Source organism: Cibotium barometz, chromosome 42 (assembly GCF_041138505.1).
Source record: "Cibotium barometz isolate CiBa-2024 chromosome 42, ASM4113850v1, whole genome shotgun sequence".
NCBI lineage: Eukaryota > Viridiplantae > Streptophyta > Polypodiopsida > Cyatheales > Cibotiaceae > Cibotium > Cibotium barometz.
This window is the reverse complement of record NC_141087.1, coordinates 11,002,830-11,028,349: the sequence shown is the minus strand read 5'-3', so window position 1 is coordinate 11,028,349 and position 25,520 is coordinate 11,002,830. Positions and strand designations below refer to the sequence as shown.

At 39.5% G+C, this 25,520-nt stretch overlaps 1 protein-coding gene across 1 annotated transcript; it reads right to left on the bottom strand.

The window, feature by feature from the left end:
- Positions 1-24,840: 24,840 nt before the first annotated feature.
- LOC147614158 (uncharacterized) lies at positions 24,841-25,311 on the bottom strand. Its single transcript, XM_086780483.1, has one exon. The coding sequence runs from the start codon at positions 25,309-25,311 to the stop codon at positions 24,841-24,843; it is 471 nt and encodes a 156-aa protein (XP_086636609.1).
- Between the last annotated feature and the right edge of the window lie 209 nt (positions 25,312-25,520).

Here is a 25,520-nt window from a genome sequence, read left to right as displayed (position 1 = left end):
GTAAAGCTGCGCATACCAAAGAGCTGCTCTCTTTATCCAGTAAAGTGCCTTTGTCCAAAGGCGATTCTCAGCTTGGCTGGCCTCCTTCCTTTTGCGCTGAGCAAAAGGAGCCTTTCTCCTCACTTTTAGAGCTGCGATTCACTTTTGGCATATGCTGATATAAATGGCCTTAGCCAGTTTTGGTGTGCGATTTCCTTTGTAGGCTAGATCTAGCTCTAACACGCACCCCCAGCCCTTATGCTCTCTATCTCTCTCTCTCTCTCTCTATCATATGCCTTAGGGACATGGGCTGCCCTAGTGGCCTTTAGGTTTCCATACTTAGGAAATTGTAGAAGAGTTAATCCACCAACAAGCTGTGAGGAGTTAATCCACAGCGATCCACAGCTGGCTGGCATTGAACTTATCTATCCTTCACTAGCTACTTATAGCCATACCATCTCGCTGTACTTGTGCTCATATCAGAGCCTTACAATATCTTTAGGACTACCTCTCACTAAATAGCTTAGGAGCTTCTGGTGTCCATCCATGGTTCTTCTGGTAATTGTCCTTAATGTATGTATTAAATTTGATTAATACAGGTTGGTGACATCTTTTATATAGGATGAAGGGCCAGCACACATGGAACTGAGAGAGAGCATGTACACATGGTGCATCTTGCACAATTGGAACCTAGAGCAGCTATAGTGCTGGATCGCGAGGAAGAAGACCATGTACTTCTTGGACATGGTAAACATGAAGTCTATGTACATCATGTACATGATGAGCATCAGGCTCAACCATGGCAGCTGAGGCGTGGGGATCTAAAGAGCTGCGTTTTTTTTAGAATACATGCTTGTTATTTCTAGAGCATATTGTAAATCAAAGCGAGAGTAGCAGGGGAACATAAAAGGGGTAGTCCACGCATCACTTGAGCATAACCTGGGGGAAGAGTAGCTTTTGGCTGGCCTCTGTGCACCTTGGTTTCACGACTTTTCCTCCGAGAAAAAAGTTGACGTGTACTTGCTGGCTTTTTCAGCGCTTCCTTGGTTCTTGCCTAAGCACATAACTATGCTGTCCTTTATGCATGATCTCTATTGGCTCTCTCTTTCTCATGAGTTGACTACAATTTTTTTTCCTTGAAATAGCTTTGGCTGAGCAAGAAAAGGCTCCCCTCTTGATGGTCATCAAGAGGATCTTGAGACAAATGGCGGTAGACAGAGAGTCCATCCAGGAGGATATGATTGAGTATGCTACCATGAATGTACCCCAGCTTGAGTCAATCATCACTCACCTCTCGACACTAGTACGGCCAGTAGCCTTTGGGGAGGGCTCTTCAAGGGATCCTATTCCCGGAGGTGGAGGCACACCCCAACCCGTGCATACGCTTTTGGTGCAGATGCAGGTGCAGCAGACACCGGGCCCCAGTGTTTTGACATAGGCCGAGGGCACTCCCTTGGCACAGAGGCGCCGCCGTTTGAGGTATGCATTAATCTACTCTGTGTCTATGTGTAATTATCATAAAACCATCCAAAATGAATCTTAAAAATTATATGTGTTTTTTGTGCAGTAGTAGTAGTCAGCCATCACCATCACCAGTCCCTTCAACATGTGTGCCTCCTTCTGCACCTCCACCTGCCACCTCGGAGCTTCGCATGCTATTGGGCACGATGCCCATTAGCATTCAGGTGGATCAGAGTGGGCAAGTGCAGTATGTAGATGGTGGGGTACTTTTCCGTCGAGCCGCTTGAGAGAGCTCGTGCACACATACATGCCCAAGATACACATCCACTGGCGGTAAGTCCAATTCTTTTATGTATTTTTTAAAATCTCTGTATACATTGATATCAAATGATAAATCTAACTAAAGTGACTTTTTTTTCAAATTGTAGAGATCAAGATGATAATGACAAGAAATATGTGTTGGCAATCCTCGCGCAGGAGTTCGGCGTTGGTTGGGACGAGACCGCTATTGGTAGATTTGATTTTTGTAAATCCCATGAATCTTTTACTCAAAAAAAAGAATATTAAATATATTTCACTTGAGAAATTTGAAAAAGAATATGAAAATATCCATTGATGAAAAGTACCTTTAATTAGGCCAAGCAATTGGCAGAAACTTAGAAAAGTCCCATTGATATCGAAAGTAGAAAACAGTACTAAAAGTGGATGTGATAAGATGTGATATAGAGCGGAATGAATGTAAATAAATGTGATGGGATGTAAAAGTGATAAGATGTGATGTAGAGCGGAATGAATGTAAATAAATGTGACGGGATGTAAATGGATGCGATATGATTAGATGAGATGTGAATGTGATGTGAGGGGATGTGAGTGGATGTGGATGAGATGTGATGTGATGTAAATGGATGTGGATGTGATGTGATGTAAATGGATGTGGATGTGAATGTGATGTGAGGAGATTTGACTGGATGTGGATGACATGTGAATGTGATAAGATGTGAATGTGATGTGAGGAGATAAGAGTGGATGTGATGAGATGTGGATGAGATGTGAATGGATGTGGATGTGAATGTGATGAGATGTGATGATATGTGAATGGGGGTGATGTGATGTAAATGGATGAGAATGGGATGTGAAGTGATAGATATGCATGTGAATGAATGGATGGATGTGGATAGATTTGAATGTGAACGAATGGATGGATGTGGATGAATGTGATGAGATGTGAATGGATGTGATGAGATATGGATAGATGTGGATGTGATGTAATATAGACGGAATGAATGAGATGTGATATGAATAGATGTGGACGTGATGTAATGTGGATGGAATGAATGTGATATGATATGGATGGAATGAATGTGATGTGATAAGGATAGATGTGGATGTAATGTATGTGATGTGATGAGGATAGATGTGGATGGAATGTATGTGATGAGGATGCAATGAATGTGATGAATGTGAATGGGTATGATGGATGTGTGATGGATGTGAATGGGTGTGATGAGATCTCAATGGATGCGATGAGTTGTGAATGGATGTGAATGTGATATGATGATATCTGATGGGTGTGATGGATGTGAATGGGTGTGATGAGATGTCAATGGATGCGATGAGATGTGAATGGATGTGAATGTGATATGATGATATCTGAATGGATGTGATGTAATGTGAATAGATGGATGTGATGTAATGTGAATAGATTGATGAGATGTAAGGTGGATGAATGTGGGTCTAGGTAGATGTGAATGGATGAGATTTGATGTGGATAGATGTGATGTGATGTGATGTGGATCTAGATAGATGTGAATGGATGAGATGTGAGGTGAATGGATGTGATGTGGATATGGGTAGATGTGAATGGATGAGATGTGATGTGATGAGGATATGAATAGATGTAATTGGATATGGGTAGATGTGAATGGATGAGATGTGATGTGATGAGGATCTGAATAGATGTAATTGGATGTGATGAGATGTGATGTGGATGAATGTGATGTGATGTGGATAGATGTGATGTGATGTGGATAGATGTGATGAGATGTAATATGTTATGATTGGATGAGAATGGATGAAGACGATGGGAATACATATGACTAGATGTGGAATAAGTAATGTAAATTGATGTAGAAGAATGTGGAATAACGAGAAATGATGTGGAACAATGTGGAAAGATGAGAGTTCGTTAGAAACTGTATTTATGACCTATTTTTAAATGACTATTTTATGTCAAGAATGGTGGGGAAGCATTTTGACCATCTTGTGAATGAGGTCGTGGAGACCTAAGTGATAAAGTTGCAACAGTTGACGGAGAGTCAACGAAGGATGTCTCGTGTAGCAAGGTCGGCCGAGGTCTTGACCAGCCTCGGTTTGATTTAAATTGTGAGCTTCTGGTACGCTGGATGAGGGACCAAGGAAGCGGCCTATGAGTGAAGCGCTAGGTGACCTACGAAGGAGCCTAGAGGGTGCTGACCATACGGTGCTTGGGCTTTGGGTCGCCCGGAAGATACCCACGCATGTGTAGAGGAAGAAAAATGGAACAAGGTGTTAGAGTTGTTTTCTGAACTCGGGCATGGATCTGGTTGATTGTCCTTGCTGGGCCTCAACGGATGAGTCTATGGCTCTTTTATATGGATCTGTTGGTTGATCTTGCTAATATTCAATGGAGAGTCCATCTGGATTTTCTTATGTGATTATATTGCCGAGTACTATGAGCTAGGAACTATTGAAAAGGCCCTTGAGTGAACAGGTGGTGAGTGTTCTGGTTACCAATGATGCCATAGGTACATCAATGAAGGAATGATTGGAAATTAGAATTCAAGCTAGATATTTTGGAGGATTATGATTAGTGATACTATGGTTTCATTAAAAGATTGTTTTAAAGACAGCTAAATCTCTGAAATAGGCAATTTCATATTGGGTGTATAAGTGGTGTGACTATCTTGAAGTTTGCTTGAAGCGCCGACTAGGGGGCCTAGGAACTCTTTTCCTTGGTACCTGAACAAAACATAGCCAAATTGCTAAATGGATTCTATCACTACATTGGTTGGGCGGTTGGCTAACCCATGGGATTGGATGGGGTTAGGCTGGACTGATGGATCCCTAAGATGAGACTCAATTCTGTTAAGTTACGATAGTTGAAGTAAATCCTGGATAGCCCTTGTTCTATGGAAAAGAATCAACGGCTGTGCCTCTTGATGAGGAAAAAAATGTTGGACTCTATGATCCAAGTGCAAGTCTCTTCCTTGATTTGACCATGAGACTTACGGGTTCGGTCAGATCAGTTTGGTTAGTGATGACCTTGACTACGTTAGAATAAAATATCATGGAGGAATCGCCTATGTTTGCTGGGTGAGGGAAGTTTTTCCAGGTTCGGTTTTAGAAGAACCGAGGGATTAGTCTCTTGTCCGGATATCAGTGGTGGGCGAGGCCCCGAGTGAGAGAAGCTGCTCTGTGTGATGAGATATGGATAGATGTGGATGTGATGTAATGTAGACGGAATGAATGAGATGTGATATGAATAGATGTGGACGTGATGTAATGTGGATGGAATGAATGTGATGTGATAAGGATAGATGTGGATGGAATGTATGTGATGTGATGAGGATGCAATGAATGTGATGGATGTGAATAGGTGTGATGGATGTGAATGGGTGCGACGGGTGTGATGGATGTGAATGGGTGTGATGGATGTGAATGGGTGTGATGTGATGTCAATGGATGCGATGAGATGTGAATGGATGTCAATGGATGTGAATGTGATATGGATGTGAATGGATGCAATGAGATGTGAATGGATGTGAATGTGACATGGATGTGAATGGATGCGATGAGATGTGAATGGATGTGAATGTGATATGATGATATCTGAATGGATGTGATGTAATATGAATAGATGGATGAGATGTAAGGTGGATGAATGTGGGTCTAGGTAGATGTGAATGGATGAGATGTGATGTGGATAGATGTGATGTGATATGATATGGATCTAGATAGATGTGAATGGATGAGATGTGAGGTGAATGGATGTGATGTGGATCCGGGTAGATATGAATGGATGAGATGTGATGTGGATATGGGTAGATGTGAATGGATGAGATGTTATGAGGATGGATGTGACGTGATGTGATGAGGATCTGAATAGATGTAATTGGATGTGATGTGGATGAATGTGATGTGGATAGATGTGATAAGATGTAACATGATATGATTGGATGAGAATGGATGAAGACGATGGGAATACATATGACTAGATGTGGAATAAGTAATATGAATTGATGTAGAAGAATGTGGAATAACGAGAAATGATGTGGAACAATGTGGAAAGACGAGAGTTTGTTAGAAACTGTATTTCTGACTTGTTTTTAAATGACTATTTCATGTCAAGAATGCTGGGGAAGCATTTTGACCATCTTGTGAATGAGGGTGTGGAGACCTAAGTGATAAAGTTGCAATAGCTGACGAAGAGTCAACGGAGAACGTCTCGTATAGCAAGGTCGTCGGAGGTCTTGTGACCAGCCTCAGTTCGATTTAAATGGTGACTTTCCGGTAGGTGGATGAGGGACTAAGGAAATGGCCTATGAGTGATGCACTAGGTGACCTGCGAAGGAGCCTAGAGGGTGCTGACCATACAGTGCTCGCTGGGTCGCCCCGAAGATACCCATGTGTGCATCGAGGAAGAAAAATGGAACAAGGTGTTAGAGTTGTTTTCTGAACTCCGGCATGGATGTGGTTGATTGTCCTTGCTAGTCCTCAACGGATGCTCTTTTATATGGATATGTTGGTTGATCTTGCTGATCTTCAATGGAGAGTCCATCTGGATTTTCTTATGTGATTATATTGCCGGGTACTATGAGCTAGGAACTATTGAAAAGGCCCCTAAGTGAACAGGTGGTGAGCGTTCTGGTTGCCAGTGATGCCATAGGTACACCGATAAAGGAATGATTGGAAATTAGAATTCAAGCTGGATATTTTAGAGGATTATGATCAATGATACTATGGTTTCATTAAAAGATTGTTTTAAAGAGAGCTGAATCTGTGAAATAGGCAATTTCATATTGGGTGTGTAAGTAGTGTGACTATCTTGAAGTTTGCTTGAAGCGCTGGCTAGGGGGCCTGGGAACTCTTTTCCCTAGTACCCGGGACAAAACATACCCAAATTTCTAAATGGATTCTATCACTATAGTGGTTGGCTAACCCATGGGATTGTGGAGGCTGTTAGGCTGGACTGATGGATCCCTAAGATGAGACTCAATTCTGTTAAGTTACGATAGTTGAAGTAAATCCCGGATAACCCTTGTTCTATGGAAAAGAATCAACGGCTGTGCCTCTTGATGAGGAAAAAAGCGTTGGACTCTATGATCCAAGTGCAAGTCTCTTCCTTGATCTGACCATGAGACTTACGGGTTCAGTCGGATTAGTTTGGTTAGTGATGACCTTGACTAGGTTAGAATAAAATATCCTGGAGGAATCGCCTATGTTTACTGGGCGAAGGAAGTATTTTCGGGTTCGGTTTTGGAAGAACCGAGGGATTAGTCTCTTGTCCGGATATCCATGGGTGAGGCCCCAAGTGAGAGACTTTGCCTTGCGCAAGAAGTGCTACTTCAGCTACTAGCACCCCTGAATTCATTGCGCCGAGGGGTTAGGGATCTTTCAAGGAAGGAAGAGAGACGTGCAATGTCTCTGGGAGCAAATGTGGTTCCTTGAGGAATGTCACCTTGTCTTGTCCTCAAGCTCTTGTTCGTATAGGGTATTGGGATTTGGATTTTGTGTATGTCCTTTTGAGGCGGTTATCCGGAGATATTCAACCACCCTGTTTCCTTAGTGGGGGTCACAGTGGGTGCTAGTTCTTGTGTTGGCCTATTAGGGGGTGCTTGTTTAGGGAGCTCTCTATTATATACCTAAGCCTCTTTGGTAGGTCGCATGTTGGAAACCGAGGGACATGGCTCTAGGTAAGCTGTTGGAGGCTCATCCTCAAGTTGAGCTTGGCAATCTTGAACTAATTCTTGGGTTGCCATTAGCCTTTCCTTTTCCTCGATGGAATTAGGGTATTCGTCTAGCTTTCTAGGAAGCTAGTTAGGGTGAATTGGCTCCCTGGCATGGGTGGCTGAAGGTAGTAGTTGTTCCTCTTTAGATGAAGAGGTAGTAGTTGTTCCTCTTTAGATGAAGAGGTCCACGTATGGGTGGTTGTGCCATATTTTGAACCACTTTTAATGACTACCTGGCTATCCCCTTTGCCAATTTTTGTGGTCTTCTTTTGCGAGCATCCAGTTTTATGTGTTTGTTCCGGGACATTATTTTGAGATAAAACTTTTGCATGTCCATGGTTTTATAAGGTCAATGGCTCTATTACAGCATGAGCTACGGGCCCTTTTTTTGTTCTATAATCTGGTCAACACTACATTGAGAAGGAATGTATGGATGAAGCTGTCTCTTACACTCAACAAGTTAATGTTGGTGCTAGGATTAGCTTCACGAACATTTCCTGCTGTGCCTCCTCTCAGTGGGTGGCAGAATAGTCTTTATACATGTGGTCAATTCCAAACCCAACGCATAAAGGGGTTAGTGTGGAAGCACCTATGAAAGTACTTACCATCCCTTTTTTGATTGGACACTCATCTACTCAGTGAGTTCCTGTACAATGGTAACATTGTATGGGTGGTTGTTCACAATGTTCATGTCCAGCCCCCGTGGATTTGGGGTGACTAAGTACACACGGTACATTTGGTCACCCTCCATCACATAGTGGTTTAAAATCTGGGAGGGTGGGCTATTTGGTTCAAGAGGGTGGGCTATTTGGTTCAAGAGGCTCGTAAGTGGATCCTTCAGCGGCTTCCCCCTCATCCCCATATTAAAAAAATTCCTTCAAGGTTAGTTGACAAACAGGTGTGACTCATGGTAATGGGGGTTGAGGTGGAAGTACAAGGGGCAGCTTTTCTGGTACCCTAAGGATTCCTCTTTGGGCCACTTCCTGGCTTGGTTAAGGTGCGTTATGAAGTGTAGGTGTTGGCAAGGCCAGCGCGATTGCCGAGTGTTTGTTGGTAGGGATTGAGGAAGGGCTCGGGCTTGAGTAGCCCTTTGCTGATAGCAATTTGTAATTTCATGACCGCCCCATCTTTATCAATATATGTAGTAGAGGGTGGGACGGGGTCGTAGATGCGGACACTCCATGCTAGTATGGTTAGCTCAACAAATCAGGCACCACACTAGCTCCCTCTTGGGGTAGAGATGGGGTTGACCAACTCAATTCCGAGCCTTGGCCGGTTCTCCCAGTGGCGGGTCATTTACTGCATTAATGCACCGTCTAGCTGTTTAACTTGTTGTCTCGATGTGGACTCCTTGCGTTTCCCCTCAGATCTGGTGCTTGTTGTTTTGAATGAGACCTTAGATGTACCCTCGTGAAGTTCTTGAGAACGCTTTCCCTTGAAGTTATTCTCAAAGTCCATAGCAGTCCTGTAGCATTGCTTGAAGGAGGTATGGGCCAAGGTATACAAATAATTATGTAAGGGTACATCATCTAGGCCTTTTAGAAATCTCCTAATTAGCCTTTTGTCTCAGAGAACTTATCTCTAGCACTACAATGAGAGTGGAGATACCTTACCCTATTGATGTAAACTTGGATGATTTCACCATCCTTTTGTTTGACATTGTGTAATTTCTTTGCGGGACTCTATCATGTTTCTTGATGGGAGTATCCAACCTTGAGGCCTCTTTCAAGACTTATAAGGTGGCCTTATCTTCTGTCTCTTCAAGGACCTAAACCATTGGCCATCTTTTCCATTTAGGGTGAGGCCAAAGGCACTCACCTTGACTTGGTCATTCACATGGCTGAATGCTTCGCAGATTTGATTAAACATCTCTAAGTGCGGTATGGGATCTGTAGTCTCATTAAACTTGGTGATCAGTTTAGAGATGTTAGTGGGTTTTTTTTTCTCCTATCTGGGTCCTTGTTTAGGCAGAGCTGGTGTTGGGGGTGTGATGCTGAAAGCTACCCCCTCCCTATTTCCATGGCTATCCTTAACATTTTAGGGATTAGCCCTGGAGAGCAGGTACTGGTTAGTGAATAATAGGTGGGGGAGATGAACCGGGTGGATAATAGACCATTGGGGGTCCTTTTCTCATGGGAGGATTGGGATGTGCTTCATACGGACCCATATGGTAGCCTGGGTATGCTCCTTGAGGAAATTTTTTGCGCTGGTACAATCATGGGTTTAGCAGTGGTTTATGGACTTGGTATGAATTGGTCATTCGTGAGGCAGGCATGTCCCTTTAGACCGTCGGTGGTTGAGTTTGGGTTTGGTTACTTTCACTTTGCCCTATCTCCGTTCTAGGATCTAGAGGCGGTGTAGGCTCTCTTTCAGGTTGGCTTTCCATACCTCTATCCCTGGGATGTGGCTCGTCCAACTGTGCTTTCTTAGGATAAAGCTTTGGAGTCTCAAAGCAAGGCTTCTTTGTGCATGGGTAGGGGATGTCAGGTCTTAATCTAGGATTGGTGGTCTGTCCATGCACTGAGCCTCCGATCCTCCTGTTTGTAGGTTAGGAGTAACTTGTCCTATGTTGGGATGATCCTCACTAGTGCTGTCAAAGACTAACACCATTTGGCTCCAAGTCATGTTGACCTATGGGTATGATCTTATGAGCAAGGGAGCGTTAGGAGAATTTATATCGTTGAATAAAGGGTTGTTTCACACCAATTTTCCCAAGCGTAAGTGCATGAATGTGTGGAATAGCAGTGTTGGACCCCCCTATGGATAGTCTCTCTGTCTGTGTTTTTAATTTTTTGGTGGGAAGGTACGGCTGTACGCTTTCAAGAAGGTGTATATGCTCAGATGAGGACACGGGCATACACTTCTCGGCAAAGGAATTGAATGGGCATGGGAAAGATGACACAGGTGTATGCTTCCAGGAAGGCACGGGCATGGCTACAAGATGGGTATAGATGTATGCTTGTAAAAAATGAAGGAACAGGTGTACACTCTAGATGGTACAGGCATATGCTTGCAAAAATGGAAGACGCGGCCATGGCAGGGAAGAAGGAACGGGCATGGCAAAGAAGAAGGAATGGGCATACACTTGCAAAAATGGAAGACGTGGCAGAAGGAATGGGCGTGGAAAATAAAAAGGAACGAGCATACGCTTCCGAGAAAGGGAATGGAATGGGCGTGGCAAAGAAGAAATAATGGGCGTACGCTTCCTGCAAGGGAATGGAATGGGCATGGCTTCAGGGAAGAAACATATGTATGCTCTAGATGGTACAGGTGTACGCTTTAAATGGTACAGCCGCACAATCATTAGTTTAGAGAGCTCTTTAATTGTGCAGGTGCTGAAATTCCCTGACACTACAACTATACCCCTTGTTTAATGCTCTTTATGCTTAGTTAATGCAGTTCATTCCCTTTTAAATGCCCTCTACTCAATTTAATGCAAGAGATACTAGAAGATATGCTCTAGGGAATGGAACGTGTGTGGCAAAGAAGACATGGCCATGGCATTGAGAAGGGTATGGCCGTACCCTTGTACCCTTCTCATCAGGAAACATTCCAGAGTGAAAATTTTGCCTCTTCTCCTCCTCAGATTTCTGATGATTCAGGTACTTCCCAAATGTTTTTTTGAGTTTTTCTTTTTGTAGGAGGCTAGAGCTAGTCCCTAGTACCTAATGATGTGTAGAATGCCTAAGAAAACCTAATTACTTGAGATTAATTAGAGGATTAGGCTAATTTTACAAAACTTAAAAAATGTTTAACAAAACCAAAAATTGCATGAATCTCAAGAGCAAAGTTCAAGAAGGCTACTTATGCCTCCCACATCCGATGAAGACGTCTACGCTCCTCATGCTACATTGATCTTCATTTCTCCATGATAAGAGTAAACAAAATCAAAAAACAAGCTAACAAACACATCCAACATGCAACAACCAGTGGATTTTCACTCCAACTGGGCAATGTGATGGATCTAGCAAGTGAAATGTATGGAGGACCTTAAGCTAAATGCTCATCCTCAAGAGAGGAATGTCCTTCCCATGGTGCTCAAGGCTGCTATATATCCAAGTCAAACTTTGATGGATTGAGGAATCCCTATAGCCACCTAGTTGCATTTAGACAAATTTGCATGGATGAGAGAAAACCAATCCAGAACTAAGGTCGATGCCTTAGAGGGAATTGTCTCACTATAGTTTCAAAATGCTAGAAGATTTAGGAAAAGGGGCTGTTAACCAAAATATAGTACCTTGCACAAGAGAGGGAGAGAATGATGCCATATGCAAGGGTCGATTCGGAGACTTGCATTTAGCCAACCCTAAATGAGGGTTAACTCCCCTATATGAGGCCACTAGGAGCTCACTCCATCTCCACTTATGTCACCCAAATGGATATCCAAAAAGCTAGGTAATGAGCAAGGAAGAAGGGAGCTATGGAAAACTCTACTTCCACTCAATTCTAATGTGCATGCAAAAGGGATCTTGAGAGGAAGACAAGAGAAGGGAGAAGAGAAGAGAAGAGAAGAGAAGAGAAGAGAGAAGGGAGAAGAGAAGAGAAGAGAAGAGAAGCTAGACTGACACCATCCACTCCATGCATATACCACAATCAAGAAAGAAAGCATTCACAAACACAAGCATGCAACCATAAACATAAGAGTGAGAGAGAGAGAGAGATAAAGACTCAATTGTGACAAATGGGATTGTCCCCTTTCCTTTTCCATAAAATCATTTATATATACATGAGCTCAATTTTTACAATGGCCCATTGCCTATTTACAATTGGGGGCGGAAAATTGGCTTCCTAGCTCTATGTACATCTAGCTCATTCCTACGGCTGACATTACACAAGCTGTAAGCTTGGTCATCCCATATATCTTTTCTCAATAAGCGCTTTGTGTGATTACATAATGATAGATTACAAGAAGTGTAACCATTCTTGAAAACTGATGTTAACCAAAGTGGTTAATAGGGACCATCCATGGGCTTCTCGAAGACTTGTGTCAAGCACAATCATTACATAGTTGTATCAATTCAAGCAGTTGGAACACGAGTGTGAGAAGTTATATCAATGCCTTAAGAACTTGAACAACAAATGCCCCAATGAGGAAAAACCGAGCTAAAAAAGGCTGATCTCATTGTTCTTAGAGGGTTGCAGCAATATATTTTGATGATAACTTTACAGGCATCCCTTCCAGCCGGGAAGTCTTCATTTCATAATAATTTTTTAATATTTTCTTTGTTTGTATAGATGTGGCATGGGTCCTCGTTCTCTTGTCCCACAGACCCACGGGTTGAGGCTCTCATCGAGTCTTAGACGACAATTTTCTAGGGAGGTAGAGGGCATCTTTGGCTATACTTCCACTCCCGAGCAGTTGGCAGCCTATGCAGCAAGCACCCCTTTACCATCAGGTCCGCCCACCACATCCCAACAGAGTCCCTTGCTAGGCACATCACCCTTGCCAGGCACATCACCTGCCTTTACATTTACCCCTTATCCGTCAGCCCCAGTTAGTGCTACAGCATCTCCTAAACCTCCACCTTCAGGAGATGTGACACCTCACAATTATCATGGCTCTTATGAGAGTGGCAGTCATCGTCATAGGGAGGGCAGTCGTCGTCATAGGGAGGGCAGTCGTGGAGATAGTGGCCGTCGTACCTCACGCCGCACTAGAACTGAGAGTGGAGGTAGAGGAGATAGAGGATGCCTAGGGCAATGCTTTGGGGGTGGGGATAGTTCTTGGTGATATATCATATTATGATATCACAGATGTGGGTGGCATAGTTGATGACTCTCGTGGTGGGAAGGAGGTGGTAAACTACTTGCGCCAAGTAGTTTTTTCACACTGCTTTATACATTTTAAGCAGCAAAGGGAGAGCCTAGTGGATGATTGCATTAAAAGCTATCCACAGGAAGTATCCTAATCCTCACGACCAAAGGTTTAATAGTAGATGGGCTGGTGACACAAAATCAAATACATACTTAAGAATAGGAGGTCTCTAGTAAGGAGACATGCAAAGGAGGAGAAAGCCCGAATAGATGCCAGTCAAAATGGACATGGTAAGCCATGTACCACTCATAAGGGGACGAGTGGTAAGCCATCTACTACTCATAAGGGGACGAGTGGTAAGCCATCTACTACTCATAAGGGGACGAGTGGAAGAAAGCCAAGAAGGAGCTCTTAGAAGGAGTAGTGAACCAACAACAAAGAGAAGCACGGCGAATACAAATGGAGCGATATGGATCGTCGCACTTCGGATCTGGAGGTCGTGCATCATGGGAGGCCGAGTTTGTATGTATAGTGCAACTTCATGTCTTTTCTTTGTATGTTCTCTATTTGAGTTGTGTTATAATTGTTGTAATGTTTGTCTTATGATGTAGCATGACATTGTGGGTAGAGATCCTACCCCAACAGAGTCTCGCTTCTACCATCGTCCACAGTAGAGGCGATACATGGGATTACCTTCTCACAATGAACTTCTCATGATGAAGGGATCATCTCCGACGAACAATACAATCGAGAAGGAGAACACCAATGCAGGTAATACTTTTTATTTATTTTTACAAAACATGTTTCGACCTTTATAATACTTTCTATTTTATTTATATATATCTTCACTACACACATTTGAATTTAATATAATATAAAATGAATCACATCTAGATTATTCCCTTTGTTTCATTAAATGAATAAAAACAATACATTTGAATTTAATGTAATATAAAATGAATCATAACATCTAGATTAGTCACAAACAAATTATGATAAGAATCCAAATTATGAGCACATCTAGATTAGTCCCTTTGTTTTTAGATTAGTCCCTTTGTTTCATTCATTTTAGTCCTTTTATTTTTATTCAAATTTATATAAGAATCATAACATCTAGATTAGTCCCATAATTATATAAAATGAATCATAACATCTAGATTAGTTCCAAACAAATTATGATAAGAATCCAAATTATGACATGTGCTTGATTCTTCTAGATTAGTTCCTTTGTTTTATGTTAAATGAATCATATCATCTAGATTAGTTCCTTTGTTTTATATAAAATGAATCATAACATCTAGATTAGTTCCAAACAAATTATGATAAGAATCCAAATTATGACATGTGCTTGATAAGAATCATCTAGATTGGTTCCTTTGTTTTATGCTTATTATAACATCTAGATTAGTCCCTTTGTTTTATGTTATGACATGTGCTTATCATAACATCTAGATTAGTCCCTTTGTTTTATGTTATGACATGTGCTGATAACATCTAGATTAGTCCCTTTGTTTTTAAACATTTGAATTGAGTATAACATAGAATGAATCATAACATCTAGATTAGTCCCTTTAAAATAAATCATAACATCTAGATTATATAGTCCCTTTAGATTAGTCCCTTTGTTTAAACAAAATTTTAACAAAGAATCAAGAAAATTGTGGAGTTGTTATCAAATTTCTTATAAAATTAGACCTTGTCATTTTGGTTAAGCAGTCCACTATCCACCAAATATCATCATGCCCTCTACTTATTATAAACAATACTATTTAGTAATTCCCACAAAAATACTTTTTCATTTCTACCTAGGGACCTCGACCAATCGATAAACCAATCCACCTTGTCTAAGAAGTTAACCTTACTTACTTGGCATTGCTCTACAAATGTCACATATTTGGCCAATAGAAATATGTTTGGACCAAATCCAACTTCCTTTGGACACCTAGATGTCTAGCATAAGAACTCTTATGAAATCCAAAAAGGGAAACCAAACACATTGTTTTACGAATGTTCACATCTTTTGCCAATAGAAATCTCACTTAGAAAATTCCAAGTTCCTTTAGACACTTAAATTTCTGGCACAACGGCTATCATGACATTATTTACTTTGCATTGTTAAAAACCACAAATATATTACTCTACAAATGTTCACATCTTTGTCCAATAGAAATCTTTCTTGACCAAGCCCAACTTCCTTTTGGACACCTAGATGTCTTGCACAAGGGCTAGATCATGACATTCAAAAAGTAATTTCTTCCTTATATATTAATGTGAGCATCTAGGATATACACCTTTACTCTTTGCAAGAGAAATACATACCAAATGGAATATTGGTCTTTCACCTCCCCATCCGTACATTAATTGGGGCACCCCTTCAACCCAAGCTGCCAAATTTCTCCAAAAGGTTAGTCATCGTTATAGAGGCCTTGGATGGAATGGAAGAGTCCAGATTGGATCTCCATGAAAAAAAACATGCTCACACAAGCTTTAAATATTATTATATGCATATTTGATCTTTCACTTTATTATCTTAAAGCATACATACACTAAAATAATCATTAGGTTTGGAGGGGGTATGTCAGGAACTTGCCACACAAAAGAGAATCAAAGTACCAAAATTGCACAGAATAATCACGAATAAATATTCAACTCCAAACAAATAACAGATTCAGACATATTACACATAGACATGGAAATAAACATGGAAGATAAACCATAGAATTGAAAACTGTGTGCAAAATAAACATCACCATCAATCAACAAGGCTTGGGTTAAATCTCCCCCTCATGCGTGCTGGCTCCTTGCACGACATGAGTATTTTTATCATGTATTCCTCAAAAATAGCCCTTGATCCAATCGTGAGTAGTGCCTGATACTCTGCTGGTCTGCTTTAATGATGAATTCTGATCCCATCAAATAGTGTCTCCAAATCTTTAGGGCATGGACTACAATAGTTAATTCTTTGTCATAAGTATTGTACTTGCACTCGGGGGGTCTAAGTTTCCTACTCTCAAATGCTATGGGGTGACCATCTTGCATTAATATTGCCCCTATGCCTGTACCACTAGCATCCGTCTCACAACAATAAAGAAAGGTCTAGCAAAGTCTGGTAATTGCAGAACTGGTGCTTTAGTGCGTGCTTCTTTTAAAGCATTAAAAGATTTTTCTGTTTATCAGTCCACACATACTTGTTTGTTTTCTTTAAAAGAAAAGGGAGATAATGAGAAATGTAAGTAAAATTCTTTACAAAACGTCTATAGTAATTGCACAAACCAAGAAATGATCGGAGTTCATGAATATCTTTGGGTCTCGGCCATCTCGGCCAACAAGTCACTATAGTCTCTATCTTTTTGGGGTCCACACAAATACCATCAGTAGAAACAATGTGACCAAGGTATTCAATCTCTATCTAAAAGAAAGAGCTCTAAATATAATCAGTAGGTCTATGCACAATGTGCAAACATGAAGAATATGTTTTTCAACCCAAGTGAAGAGGTTGATGATGCAATTGCAAAGGTCTTAAGCAAAGGTATGGTGAAGTATGCATTGGAAAACCCCAAATTCAAAACCATTGGTGATGATGTTGCAAGAGTATGCTTGAAGGAGGTAAGCAATACCTTCACAGCTACAGATGTTCAAGGCATATGTGTGACAAGGTAGAGATTAGCTCTGAATCCTATGCTATGATTTATAAGCAATTGGATACAGGGTTTAAGGCTGTTCTTAACAAGAGACCGGTGGTGCCCATCCCTAAACCATTCCAATAACCTTGTATATTGAATGTATGCAAGCTATAAGCAACAATGGTAAAATTCTATAACATGTCTACGAAAGTGTAGAGGTAAGCTTCAATTTGTTTTGAAGCTTGATGAGAGTGAAGTCATTAAGGGCCAAAAGCCTGAATGTGTTAGCTTGACACTAATGAATAGGGCGTTGGATCCCAACATCACTTTCAAAAAATCTAAAATATTTTAGTGTGCAATCGGAGAATGAAATATGGTGGCTTGCTGCATTTGAGGCAAGATGTTTTTTAGCTTAACATAGATACCAAATATTGTATGATGGTAAAACAATGGTGAAGTTTTTCATGTCGATGGATTTGGTGTATACAAGATAAAATGGCATCTTGCTGGCGATTTAAAAACATTAAAATGTATGTTTGGTGTTTCAAATTCAGCATTAGTTGAGATCCCTTGTGTATATTGCATGCAATCCAAAAAGACAGGCAAGGATGGGAAGAAACAATGGATTGCAAGGACAGGACAACGTGGTGCTTCAACATGTGACTAGTGTGTTCAAAGGAATGGAATGTTGGTGCCATTAGATTCTAAGTGGGATCCTATTTTAGAAATACCCTTAACAAGGGTCCACTTTTGCACCTTGCATTGCATAGTAAGGATAATAGAGAAGTTGGTGTTTGAGTATGTGTGTTTTGCCTACAAGATGCTGATGTAGCAAGAAGGTAGAACAAGTCTTATCTAATGTTGGATTACACCGGGGCCAAGTAGAAATAAAAAGGATAAGAAAAAGTCATGAAAGAGTGGAAATTTACCATGCAAATCGTGTTTTTGGGGAGCGAAGACTAGGAAATTCTTATCTCCACCACGAGATGAAGATGATAAGTTGCTTGTAAAACAACCAGAGAAGTACGAAGCATGGAAAAAACTACACATGGCTGTCCCTGATCAGAGCAATGGGGGACATACGTGGATAGCAAAGGAAAATGTGTGGATTGCACTTAATAAATTGGCACCACTTTTACAAAAGATGACATTCAAATAGAGATAAGATATGAGGACAAATTAATAAAGTACAAATCCAATGGTATAGAAGCTGTTCACAGGGCAATATATGAAGTGAGGAAAGTAACATATGAAAATAGCATGGCCAAAGAACATCATGCCAAATGGTTGACAACATAAGAGAGAGTCGGTAGTAAATGGAAATATCGATAGAACTGTAATTATGAAATAACATTTTCTGTTTATGAGAGTATTGAAGCAATCCAATGTTTTAAAGAAATAGGTAAATTCAACATGGATAACTTTTTCAAAATAAGTATTTACTAAAGTCAACATGGATAACTTTTTGATAGTGTTGATATTTTTTAAAAGTACGTGTCAATAACGTATAGTAAGTTCCATTTAAATAAAGGCACTTCTTTCATTTCTTTCCATTCCTCCATTTCTCTCCATTCCTTTGAGCTTGTGAGTATGGCGCGTACTAAGCAAAGAGAAAACAAGATGTCTTCCAGGACACCAGTTCATTCATCCGGATCTACTAAACGTACTAACACCGACAATGATGGAGGTTAAGCTCCTCCCGCTGCTCCACCTAGGAAAGCTGCTCCCGCTGCTCCAACTGGAAATGCTCATCCACCTATGCATAAGAAGAGAAGATGGAGACCAGGCACCGTCGCTCTTCGTGAAATTAGGAGGTTCCAAAAGAGTCCTGAGTTAATTATACCCAAGGCACCTTTCTTGAGGTTGGTGCGAGAAATAATGCAAGATCTACAAAGGGGAAATCACTACAAGTACTTTTCAAGCATGTAATGTGGAGTGATGGTCAGCCCAAGTGTTGCTTGCTCTTCAAGAGCGAGGTGGGTGAAACTTACTTGGTGGATCTCATGCATGATGGTCAGATGTTAGCCATCCATGCCCAACGCATCACACTCAAGCCCTGGGATCTCACTCATGTTCGTAGGATTTGTAACAATAGTGATGCATTCAACCTTAACCATGACATGGTTTGAAGAGCTCTGTAAACGCTCGTGTATCATTTTGTGTTTTCATGTTTTCCTTCAGTTCTACTCAACTAGTTGTACTTTATGCGATGTACCGGATTTGGATATTTTAAGTTTCCTTGTTTCCAATGTTGTGTACCGGGCTTGCCCATTGATTTGAATATTTTAAGTTTTCTTCATTTCTAATGTCAGTGTATATTCTTATATTTTCGTGGAAAAAAATTTGCAAGTGGATCTGCATGTGTAGGTGCTTTTTTATTTGTGCATGTGTAGGTGTATATTCTTAAATTTTTTAAGAACAATTGATGCATGGCGTGCATAGATTATAATGGGCTGAAATTTGTTTTGTACATAGATCATGTGGCTTACATCATGAGCATGCATGTGCATGTGCAAGTGCTATTTTATACGATAATATTTTTTTCCTAGAAACAATTGATGCATGGTTTGCAGTGATCAGAATGGGTTGAAATTTATTATGTGCATAGATCATATAGTTTACATGTCTTAGATAAAATATCAGCGCTATCAAAGGCCTTTCAGGCCCTCTTCCGAAGACTCGCGTGTAGAGGCCTTCTTTTTTTAATAGCAGGTCTATACACGTGAGCCTTCGGACAAGGACCCTACAGACCTTTGATGGGGTTGATATTTTATCTAGGAGGTGTTCCATGATACTTATATGTACACATAAAATTAGAGCTCATTTTAATAAGGAAAACTATTTTTAGAAATTAAAAAGTATCAAATTTATGTATTGAGCTAATTTAGAAAATATATAAATTTTCATCTATAAGTATGGAAGTAACCCTCATTTCACCTCATTTCTCATCTTTTATTTCTCTCTCTCACCTCCAAGATCATGGCTCGCACCAAGCAAATTGCTAAGATAGTCTGGCCCCCCAAGGTGGGATGTGAAGTACTACCACGACAGTAACACCGCAAGCGTAGGTGGAGGCCTGGCATTGTGGCTCTCCATGAGATTAGGAAATACCAAAACATGGTGAACCTACTCACACCAAAGCTCTCCTTCCAACATGTGGTGTGAGAGATCATGCAGGATCTGCAAGACTGTGAGATAGGAGGTTTTGGGTTCATGCAACATCAAGCCCACTACCTACGCGGTGGAAAGTCAAAGCTTTGGAGGCCCTCCAGGAGGTTGTGGAGTAGTGGACATTTTTGGTGACACGGTGTTTGCAGCTGTCCATGTGAAGAGGGTCACCACCATCAGTGTGAAAAGGACATGCACTTGGTGCGATGCTGGAGAGATCCTCTAGGCCAAGATCTTTAGTTTTATTTTTGTATATCTCGCATGAATGTAATTCTCAAAAGCTATGTAAAGCTCGATGTATATCTTTAAATTTTTTTCTCTTATCTTGTGTTGCAAGTAAGTCTCTTGTAATTTGAGTTTATATAATTTGTTGATTTATATGCGTCTTCGAATGGATACAATTTTTATTTGAGTTATGTGTGTAATTTGAATTTATTTGCTTGAGTCAACTAATAAAATACATTACAAGAAACGTATTAAACAAAAAACTCTGCAACCTGAATTTCCATTCATAGCATAAAAAATTACATAGTCATCAAAGTTACATAATCATCATAGCTATATCCTAGGCTTCTTACTACTAGGCTCTCCAAACTCTGAAGCCGCCTTGACGGCTGGAATCAAAACATGGAACCCTTTAAGCTCTATCGTCCTGGTGATAGTGGGATCTTGTACCCCCCCGCAACAATGCCACGGGCCACCACAGAATGTAAAGGCCTTGACCTTTGAGTCGAGAACAAGTAAAGTAACTTTGAGAGCGTCAAAGTAGAACAACTTTTTCCAAACTTGATTTAGTGAGAAATAAGTTTGAATGCAACAGCCTTTGTAAGTGCTTTGATCTTCAAATAGTTCTCCGCATATCCCGGAGAGCAAGTCTTGTGGAAGACTATCGTATCATTGTCAAGTTTGCCAATGTACTCCTTGAGTGCAGAGTCCTGAACCCTTCCTTGGCACTGAGATCTTCCACTCTATCTCGATGCAAATTCATCAAGATACACAATTTCCTGCAACCCTGTGAAATCCCACGGCCCCCTTCGCGCACCGGATTCCCAATTGCTGGCAGCAGAAGAGGGGCAGGGTTTCCCACTCGTGGCCTCGCCCTCGAATGTCCAGGCACGAGACTAAGTTGGTGGTCATTCCGAAAACCGAAACCGAGAAAATTTCCCATGCGCGAAAAGCGGGGACGATTCCACCATTTATATTTTCTTAATGAATTTTTCTAACGAGGTCAAGATACTGAACTAACCTTCATCTGAATAAACCAGATAGAAGGGAAACTTTTACAGACTTAACTTGAAGGGATCAATGCGTTTTTCCTAATTGAATCAGGCACAGCCGTTGATCTATTCATTTGAGAAGTCTTCAGGCTTTTAATTAACTACTCGAGTTTTAAGCGTAATCAATTTTATTATTAAAACTCTACTGATTCCAGCCTATTCGGCCCATGGATTAGCCACCACCCAACCACTGGAATAGTAGAACTAGACAAGTACTCACCCACCCATAATTGAAAGCCTTTCGTAACTTTTGCTTTAGAATACAAATACTCACACACTCCTCTTTAAACTTTAATTTATAAAACAATCCATTGACAAACAATTATTGGGTACAGATGTCACAACTCAAAATTTCATTTCAATCCTTGTTTCTCACAAAACAGTATCACTCTAGACTCTCCGTTGAGACCAGCAGATCAGCAATGAGATCCAGTAACAGATTACAATAAGTTTCTCATCATCATACATATATATCTTCCACGACATACGCATGGGTGTCCTCGACACCGCGAGCCCGTGCATCTCTTGGTCAGAGCCCTCTAGGATCCTCCTTAGGTGTCCTGGCACTTCACTCAGGGACCGCTTCGTCGGCCCTTGTCCATCGTACTGGAAGCATAACATTTTACACCATACCCAGGCTGGTCAAGACCTGGGTAGGTTTTTGCCACGTGAGCCGTCCTTTGAACACTCCCCGCCAGCTATTATAGCCAAACTTCCCTTAGAACACACATATACTAGATGCTCCCTCCACCAGCATTCTGCGCGTAAGACAGTCCTTTAAGAAAACAGGGTTTCTATGCAAGTTTTCAGTTTTGATTTTGAATACAATGAGTATTTCTTAAATTTGTATCCCAATACTTCTAGATCAGAGGTCTGGATTCCCAAGCAGAATTCCTTGAATTCTGTAATCTTGATCCTCATATCAAAATCAAAGGTCTCAACTTAGTTTCAGATTCGGTGGGTGATTTGAGTGTAGATTACTGAACTGGTCACATTGTCTATTCTTGAAACTGACGAAGGAGTTATGTCTTGGTCATAGTCTGATTCAAGGTTTGAGTCTGGAAAGGTTCTCCCTGATCTATCTTTCTCGAAGGTAATAATTCAATTACTACTTTACTGAATTCAAAATTAAACACAAATTCCTATGAGGAATAAATTAGTCATTTATCTAAAATTCTGACTTCGATAGTTTTTTTGAATTTTCTCATTACCATCCTAGAGAATATGAATTGATAAAATTTTCTTTCACAGAGTATTTACTTAATTCATTTACCCATAGTCATGGGATTTAAACAAGGATTAAAGAGAACTCTTATTTTGATATAAAAATTCTGTATGCATCTATTTATGCATAAAAATCCATTTTGATGAAAGTAACACTTTTATAATTAAAAAAATTCTTTTATGCATCATTTTATGCATAAAAATCAATAATGATGAAAGTAACACTTTTATAATAAAAAATTCTTTTATGCATCTTTTTATGCATAAAAATCCATTTTGATGAAAGTAACACTTTTATAATAATAAAAAATCCATTTATGCATCATTTCATGCATAAAAATCAATAATGATGAAAGTAACACTTTTATAATAAAAAATTCTTTTATGCATCTTTTTATGCATAAAAATCCATTTTGATGAAAGTAACACTTTTATAATAATAAAAAATTCTTTTATGCATCATTTCATGCATAAAAATCAATAATGATGAAAGTAACACTTTTATAATTAAAAAAAATCTTGTATGCATCTTTTTATGCATAAAAATCCATTTTGATGAAAGTAACACTTTTATAATAATAAAAAAAATTATTTTATGCATCATTTTATGCATAAAAATAAATAATGATAAAAGTAACACTTTTATAATAAGAAACTTCTTTTATGCATCATTTTATGCATAAAAATCAATAATGATGAAAGTAACACTTTCATAATTAAAATATATATTCTTTTATGCATCTATTTATGCATAAAAATCAATATTGATGAAAGTAACACTTTTATAATAAAAATTATTCTTTTATGCATCTATTTATGCATAAAAATCCATTTTGATGAAAGTAATACTTTTATAATAAAAAAGATTCTTTTATGCATAAAAATCCATTTTGATGAAAGTAATACTTTTATAATAAAAAAATATTCGTTTATGCATCATTTTATTTATAAAAATCAATATTGATCAAAGTAACACTTTTGTAATAAAACAAAATTAACCAATATGCATCTTTCTATGTATAAAATTTATATCTAATGAAAATAACTCTTTTATAATAATAAAAATAACCAATATGCATCTTTCTATGCATAGAATTTATATCTAATGAAAATCACTCTTTTATAATTAAAAAAATAACCAATATGCATCTTTCCATGCATAGAATTTAAATCTAATGGAAATAACACTTTTAGAATAAATATATTTCTACTATGCATTTTTCTATGCATAGAATGAAAATGACACTTTTAGAATATACAAACGATAGGGATTATTCTTTTGGAATAATAAAAGATGAAACTTATTTCACAAATTTTTAAAAAATTTTACCATAACCTCCTTTGTATGGCTGACCATTTTTCAATTTTTCCTATCTTAAAACTACTTAAAAATTATCCCCAAATGGTTTTAAGCACTCTAAACTAATCAATTTTCACTTTTAAAAAAGAAACAATATGAAAAGTTTAATTCCAACAATTAGATTACTTAACTGAGATAAAGAAGGGCTGATTTTAAGAATGAGAGAGGGGGAAAGCCTTTCCAACAAGGCATAGCATCGATTTATCATTTCAAACAAAATAAAAATTAGAAAACCATTAAAAGAATTAAAAAAATAAGATTTCTAACTTACATGAATTCTGGGAGCTTTCCTTTGGCTTGATGGTTTGAGGGATCTACTCTTGTTTGTAACAAGAGTGGCCACCAAATCTTTAGAAGAGGGAATGGTCAAAAACTAGTAAATTATTAAGAAATTCACAGTTTTTGGCTCTTGGGAGGAGTAGAGTAACAGTGCATAAAACACTATTAAGCTTAAACAAAGGGGGAGGCTTCTATTTATAGGAAAAAGTGAGCTCCTAACCAAGCAAACTGATTCTAGAATTTTCCAGATCAGTTTGGTCAATTTAGCTTACTTTTTGGAACTAGACTTGAATTAGGAGAGAGGAGAGATGAAATATCTCAATTTTTGATAATTTAAAACTCCACCACACATGTGAAATAGGCGCCTCCTTCATGAGAGGAGGGAATTCCCATTGTGAGGTGTCAAAAATCCATTTTTTTAGTATTTCCTTTGGTCCTTAGTCCACTCTTCATCTTATGTGAGTATTTACTCATTTTTGGGGGGGTTTATTTATTTCTTCTATTTATCTTCTCCACACATTTGGATGAATCTAATTGGTCCCTCAAAACCTTAATTTAAAATTTTCAAAAAATCTAGACCCCTAGGATAAGGCCTCTTGAACAGATTATACTTGATTTCTAATGCACCTTCTCAAAATCTTTTTGAACTTTTGTTTCGGGGGAACTTATTTTAATAAGAAGAGATATTTTTCCATCCAAAAATATTCAAAATCTGAATAACCTCTCTCTAGAACATTTCCTGATCCTGATGTCTTACTTGATATTTCTTGATTTTTCCTATGTTGACCCGCTCAGGAAATTCCAACCCCTTCAGGTCTCTCAGTTGGATTGAACCATTTTCATACATTCTGAGTATTTCATAGGGTCCAGTCCAGCCTATAGTTAGATTTTTTCTTTTCCCATCTAGCTTGCCAGGGTACCACAGTACCAAATCGCCCTTTTTGAAGTCTCTTTTCTTCAGGCTGTGATCATGGTACGCTTTCATCCTCTTCTGAGCAATCTCCTGCTCCCATAGCGCTATTTGATATTGAACTGAAGTTCTCAGGGCAGGGATGGTAAATTCAAACGGGATGATTGCTTCTTGCGCAAATGCCAATCTGAAGGGGGTTTGCTTTGTAGTCACCTTGAAGGCTGTCCTGTAAGCCCAGAGCGCTGAATGTAGATGAATGTTCCAAGACCCCTTGATCATTTGCGCCATCTTAGTTAGTATCCTTTTTAGTGTTTTATTCGTGCTTTCTGCCTGACCACCACCGTTGCATCTGGGACAATAAGTCATTGCATCTGGGACAATAAGTCATTGCCTTGCGATGCTTGGTCTCTGGAACCCTTCAGTCAAAGCAGCTACCGTTTCATTTAGGAAGTGGGTCCCTTGATCACTGACCAATTCTAGAGGACAGCCATATCTGG